At 31.5% G+C, this 7,529-nt stretch overlaps 1 protein-coding gene across 2 annotated transcripts in view; it reads right to left on the bottom strand.

The window, feature by feature from the left end:
• Positions 1 to 7,529, bottom strand: part of FSTL5 (follistatin-like 5) — a 592,573-nt gene that overhangs the window by 75,174 nt on the left and 509,870 nt on the right. For both annotated transcript variants that reach the window (XM_005860522.2, XM_014534995.1), the window contains exons 11-12: positions 7,384 to 7,410; positions 901 to 1,019 (exon numbers count right to left, since the gene is read on the bottom strand). In XM_005860522.2, coding sequence (XP_005860584.1) covers positions 901 to 1,019; positions 7,384 to 7,410 — 146 coding nt within the window. The remainder of the gene's footprint in view (positions 1 to 900; positions 1,020 to 7,383; positions 7,411 to 7,529) is intronic.

The raw sequence follows: 7,529 nt of genomic DNA, 5'->3' as shown, positions 1-7,529 counted from the left end.
GTCCCAGACTGCGAGAGGGCACAGGCCGGGCTGGGGGACCCCCCTCTCCCCGCCCCCCGAGTGCACAAATTTTTGTGCACCGGGCCTCTAGTATATAAATATGCAACAACAACACTGACTACTAGTAGGCTGGAAATAAGAGTTGAAAATAAAAGCTGTAAACTATGACATTGTTATCTATTTTTACGCATATCTCATGGCCATGCCAACCTTAAAAGTGAGTATCAAGAGAGGGCTACATGATGAGATCTTCCAATAATGTACCTAATTTTGGGTGTTTTGTGTATGTCTGAACTTGTGTGGGAACATATGGTAACAGATACCTTTAGTGTTACATATTTTGGTACACACATATTTATGTGGAGATATATAATTTTTTATTATCTTGCAAAACATTGCCCTTAAAATATGTACAATTACATAAGGTACACAGAAATAAGTAAATTGATATTTCCCATGTAATTCTAAATTAGTCATTTCATTGAGACCTCAGTAAAATGAGATGAAGATTAAAAAGGAACCTGGATTTTTAAAGCAATGACTATACCCCAATTCCCACTGGATTATATCTATTTTCTTCCATTTTGTCAAAGTAAACATTATCTCCCGAAATGAGAGATGTTCTAAATTAAAGAGCAGGTGAAGTTATTATGCTACATTCAATGTTGGTATTTCACTCCTATCACCTTTATTTTAATTACAAATAAATAATTGGCAACATATAATATATTATTTTTCCCTCAAATATAAAAGCTCCATTAATAACAGCCAATATCATAATTTTAATATTTTCCTCCTAACACATCTCATATATATCTATATTTCATTGTATTTTCAAAACATAATTCTACTTAACAAAACTGCTACCTAAAAATGCAAAGAAATTATTAAAATACTTGCCTGAAATCCAAGGAGCTTTTCACTAGGCTTAATGTGCCTCTGAAATTCACACTCTATGGGTTGTATCACTTTGATTCCATCTTCATAGAAAACATAGAACATGTTTCCAATTCCCAGACCTTAGAAATAAAAACACATTTAAAAGCTCAAAATGAAATTATTAGAAAACTTTACAACCAATACTCAGTGCCCCTCATATTGCTGACAGATCAATCTGCAAAGTCATGTAATGTTAGTAAAGCAAACCCTGTGTGACCATCACCAAAACTCCCAAGCAACTTTGTGATATTAGGCAGACATTCTAACTTATTCTCCCTAATCTGCAGTTCAGTGCATTCTGAAATACAACTCAATAATTTTTAAAATAGATTTAGATTAATTATAAATGGAAATAATAAACTCTGATACATAATGTCTCATACTTTCTCTAGTTAATTTAGTTGTTAAGGGAAAAAAATACATTTGAAGAATTCTATTTATCCTAGTACTTTTATTAGAATTCCCTAGTGAAAATAAAATTGCATTATTTGTAGGAATTTCCTTTATATACCAATTTTTAGAAACAAAAAGAATAAGACTTTGAGATTTCAGAAAATAAACAAATTTTTATAAATATAATCCTACATAGAGGTCTTATATGTCATTTTTTATACTAGCAGGGTTTGGACCTATTTCTATACTTTAAAACTTGAATTAATTCGAGGTTTCAGAAAAAACTCCAGTGTACTAATTTAAAGCATACTTTTATTTTTTTTTTCACACTGCAGATCTAAGTGTGTGGCATGTTAGATTTTATATCACTTTATAAATCCAAACCTAACTGGTGCAGGACAATGAAATACTGGATTGCAGGTGGGGTTAACTGAGGCCTGCACCTGGGAGCTTCTGCATAGTCCCGCACACCTGCTCTCTTCCTTTCCTCTGCTTCTGCCTTTTTCCCGCTTGTCCAGGCCTAACTGCATGTAGTCCGTCCTTTTCAGATCCTCAGCTGAGTAGCTTCCTTTCCCAGCTGTATTGGTTTCCATGATCACCTTTATTCAGTCTAATTACACCTTACATGACTCAGTGATAGCATGTGTTCTTTGAAAAGCCAAACCACTGTTGCTTAAAATACTTAAAATCTAAAAGCATCTAAACAGAGAAAGGTACTTTACTTAAGTACAAAAAGTTCCTAAGCATTTTTATTTCAATTGAGAATATCTGCAAAGTCTATTAAGTCAAGCCTGAGGATCACAATAAAAGTGCATTAATTTGTAAAATTGTTCATTTGTTGATCTCAAGACATATTTATTCTTTTTTTTTTACAGTGGTTAGATGCCACGAAGTAGGTGGCAATGCCTTAACCGTATGTGTGTTGTTAGGCCCGAGAGCCTCTTCCATCCTTGTCAAGGGGAGTGCTAACCTTCTCTCCTTTCATACAACACAAGACATATTTATTCTTATTAAATGTTCTTAAAGAGTCACCAATTCTGTCCACATATCACATGTCCACCTATTAGTATAATATAGAGGAAAATGTATTCAAACATAATTATGACTTTATTTGTCATGATGTTTATAATTGTCTTTTGGCACATGAAATTATTTCTATCTAATTATATACATATACATATATATATATGTATATATATATGTATATGTGTGTGTGTATACATATATATATGTATATTAAATGACTCCAGATTGTTTTGACACATCTTTATTGTTTTATAAATATTTCACACTACTTATATTTTAATATGTGCAATCTTTATCAGATAATTAACCATTTTAAGTCCAGAGAGTACTACATTACAATGGGACAGTCCTAAATAGCAGAAGAGGCAAGAACTAAATTTGTCATATTTTAAAATATATATAATTTAGTAGTTGTCAGCTATTCTTTGTAATAATAGTCGTGCATAAAGGATTATAAATTCCAAGCCTAATTAATAAAATTTTTAAAAAAGTTAGTTTTAATGTAAAAAATATGTTTATTTGTATTCGTAAGCTTCCAGTGAACATTAACCTAAGATTGATGTGCGCTATATATCAATGACTATCAATTTAGTCATTTAGGTATTAACTGTTGTTGAAACCTATAAACATAACCAAATAGTAATGTGGTGTCTGATAGTCAGATGTCTGTTACATACTATATTCAATGATTATTACAAAGTCCATAATTTTTTTATTAGTTTTTAAAATGTACATTTATTGTTGAAAGTATTACAGACATCCCCTCTACCCCTCCCCCAAATAATCCCCTCCATCCCACTCCCATCTCCTCCCCAGGCCTTCACTGTACTAGTGTCTATGTTCATGGGTTATGGGCCACAGAACATTTTTGAATGAACATGACTCTGCCCTCCTTTAGCTGCTTCGAAATTGTACTCCACAATCAGGAATGTGAAGATGATTGAACCTGGCACTACTCTATGCCTAGTTTGTTTGTAAACTTTCTTGGAAAACTTCCTGCCTTTTATTACTTTACCATATTCTGTACACAATACAATCAGTGGGATTCCACTTTATTCTTGAACTGATGAAATTTCTGAGCTGTATTTTCCTCTAAAACCCACTTAATCCATCCAAATCACCCTTCCATTCTGAGAGACCATTTTCTTTCTTTTTAAAATATGAATTGCACATCAGCATTTTTACCAAGCATAAACTACTTTTTAGGTTATTGAAGAAACACAGACATCATTATGTAAGGTTCAGTTTGTTTTTGCATTTTATTGTTTTCAGTGAAATGTAATTCATTGGTGTGTATGAAATAGTTATGCCAACAAAATACCATGTATAAGTATATTACTAAAAATAATAATTGTAAAGTGAACAACTATGTATCAATTACTCTGACTTGGAATAAAACTTTACCTATATCTTTTAGAGTCATCTTTGAGTCCCTCCCTCCTCACCCACAAGAGGTCTATTTTACCTTTTTTTGCTAGACATATTTTGTTCATCAACAAGTTCTATTTAGTATTTAGCAGCAGAATTTATAATATGAATATATGATGCAGATGTGTTTCTTTTTAAATTTGCTGCTATAATATTGTACATATGTACATTTATTATGAATATAGTGGGTAAAGAACAATATAAATTACCTGATGATGGAAATTTTGATAATTGAATACAAATTCAGATTTTCTTTTGGGGCATTCATTAGATTTATTTGTAAAGTAGCAACAACATATTTGCATATATTCATTATAACTATAAGTTTCTATGTTCTAACCTTTTTTTTTTTTAGAAGGGATGGGAGAATGTAACAGATAGATCAACTCCATTCTCTGGATTCAGACAGCTCTAAGGCAAATCATAGTTATAGAACCAACTGTTGGTTGTGCTATTCAGTCATGAGGTAGAGTTATTCAGTCATGTCACAATTACCTTATCTTAAAATTTGAAGATATTAACTATACTTATATCATAAAGATGTTGTAAGAATATAATGAGATAGAGAAATTAAAACATTTAGCAGAGTTGTAAGATTGTAATGAGATGGAGAAATTAAAACATTTAGCAGAGTGACTGACACATAGTAAAATTTCAAGAAACAAAAACTATCACTATTTTTATAACTGACATTATCTCTTCTTTGAAACATTAGTGGGGAGAAAAACAAAGGGTGAAATGTACATAACCTGAATATGATTACTGTCCTCATGATGTCCTCAAATCTATACTGTGAGATATACTGCTAAATTTCAGTTTTCCATGATGTTAAATTCTGTGAATCCATGAACTGCTAATCAAGTTTATTTTCTTTGAGCAGGTCTCAAAGTTGATCCTTTCAGTGGGTCTACAAAGTTACAGCTGTTTTCATAATAATACTAAGATGTCATTTGTGGGCTTTTTGGTGTGTGTTTTTCTCTCAGTTTCCCAAGTTAGATTCTCCCAGAAGTAGAGTGCACTTTTGAACAGGCCATAAGACACATGATGTCAAAAGTGATGTCCCAATAATTCACTGCAGAAGTAGATATAGGAAGCTAGCATTTCCTATTCAATCAGACACTTAAAAGATTTGAAAAATATGAGTCCCCTCATTGTTTTCTGAATATATATCTTTAAAAATAACGTGCTATTTATGGCTACATGTAATGGGCTTATTATAATTACTTTTAATACATTAATAAATACCCACTTAAATTTTTCTGTTTTAAATTCTAATATGGTAAACATAAGTGGATAAAAATAAACCAAATAGACATGAGTTCTCAGTCATATTGGAAAGTGTAACAGGGTCCTGTGTCCCAAGGAGTTTGATAACCATGTAGGTTTTAATTACAATTCCCTCCTCATTACTACTTTTTGTTGTAGTATATTACAAAAGTTCCTGACTCCAGTGAAAGCTTCATGGCTCTAGTCACAGTAAAGATTGGGAACATGTGCAGGCTGTTTTTCTTTTCCTTTTTCCAACCCCTGGTGAAGTCAGACATATGTGCTTTGTCTTTTACAGGTCGATTGTTAATCTAATAGAGTACTGTGCTCTAGAATGTAATCCATATTTGTTGGTTCCTTGTGAGCTTTCTTTTTGCTTTGTTATTCTTTCGATACAGAAAGAGGACATAAGCAAGAATTACCTGCAGTCTCATAAGAGAGAATTATTTTCCAGGGGATTTTCTAATCAATAATGCACCTTGAATACATGGAATAGATAAAAAATGGGTGTAATGTGCATTCCTGTCTCAATACTTTGATGATAGCTGCTCAATAATGATAGTGTATTGTGATAATACCAGTATGTTATTTATATATACTGGTATATATAGAAAATATTATATATATAGAAAATATATAGAAAATATTTTATGTAATTTATATAAACAATAAAATTTGGCTAATTTCTGATCACTAGATGAATATTTAAGTCAATAACAAAGTAGATTTTTTGGTGTTAATTGCCTTTCTCTGACTTAATTTTAAATTACTTTAGCATTTAAGTTATAGTCAATAGCAAATTATAATTCTACAATGCAGTGAGAACTTGTAATTATTGCCTTCCTCTGACTTAATTTTACATTACTTTAGCATATAAATTATAGTAAATATTAATCTTTTCACATTCAAATTATCCTAAACTTACTTATCTTTTGTTGACACATAGAAGAATTCTTCTTTTTTTTAGCTAAAGAAAAATATAGGCAAGAATAGATTGTACACAGTTGCATTTCTCACATTGATAACTAGGCAGAAGTAGACTTTTGGTTCATGAATGCTCATACGTTTTTGCATCTATACCTTTGGAGCTAAAAATCTTTTCACACACACAGTAGTATCCCAGCATCCCACTGCAATAAGACTCTTATATTATGTTCTTTTAAAATAAGACTTACTCTTTCATTCTTCCTATAAAGCTTTGAGGAATAATTGTGTCAAGCTATTAATTGGGCAACTGTGATTTAGGAAGTAGGTGCCATCACACACACACACTCACACACACACACACACACACACACACACACACACACACACACTACAATATATATATTAGAGGCCTGATGCACAAAATTCATGCAAGGGGCTCAGCTCTCATAGCCATGGCAGCTTGCCTCAGCCCTTGCAGCCGTGGCTTCATTCGGAAGGTCATTAGGCTGTCCGGTCTAATTAGCATATTACACTTTTATTATATGAGTGATGTTATCTCAAAAAAGGAGGGAGGTAGTATCTTCATCTTTGAGAAAAAAATTGAAATAAATATATTTCAAAATTATTTGAATCTTATGATTCATGGCCTTCAAAGGTAGCAGTGTCTCCAGCTCATGTGGGAAGCTGCTATGGATGGACTGTGAAGACAGTAACTTGGGCCATTGTTTACCTGGAGTGTAATGTTGGTACAGATATTTTTCTCCTTAGAATATAATTAAAACACATTGATGGGCTATTTGAGTACCTGGTCTAACACTTTCCAGCCTTTGTGATTAAGTAAAAAATAATAAAAACAACAATAATAACAAATGACAATAGATACCATTTATTGAATGTGGACTATATTTAAAAAACTGATAACAATCCTATGAGTACTGATAAATATCCTTGTTTTTGAAATAAGAATATTATTTCATAAAAAGGCCCTAGTGATGGAGACTGAATTTGAATCCAGGTCCCTCAACTTTATAACCCATTTTGTTAAATAATTTATTATATTCCCTAGATAAGGCAACAGTTTTTATATTTGTTCTTTTCCTAACCTAATGAGGGCTTATTATGTAAATTATGTTTAACTAAAGTTTTTTTAACTTAATTTTATACTCTTAAAAGTATTTCAATATATTGTAATTTAATTTCCTGGCTGTATATCAATTATGATTCAAGCTGATGAGCGGTATTAATATATTTAATGGTAGAAGTTTAAACAAAAATGTTGAAATATAATCAAATAAAAATATTGGCTCAAAATAAAAACTGGTTATTAAAACTGATAGTCAACATATATACCAAAAGATTAAGCAAAATAATTACAACAATATAAGAAATAATAGAATTTAGTACCTTCTTCTCTCCATAATATGTTAGCTACTGCAGCATGTTAAAAAGAAAGAGAAGGAAAAATGAGTAAAGAGAGCTTCAGTTGCACAATAATGTAAATAACTATTAAAGAGGTCACAATCTCTGAGACAGAACATGTACATAAAAAC

The sequence above is a fragment of the Myotis brandtii genome, unplaced genomic scaffold (genome assembly GCF_000412655.1).
Source record: "Myotis brandtii unplaced genomic scaffold, ASM41265v1 scaffold136, whole genome shotgun sequence".
Lineage (NCBI taxonomy): Eukaryota > Metazoa > Chordata > Mammalia > Chiroptera > Vespertilionidae > Myotis > Myotis brandtii.
This window is presented reverse-complemented; position numbering and strand designations above follow the sequence as displayed.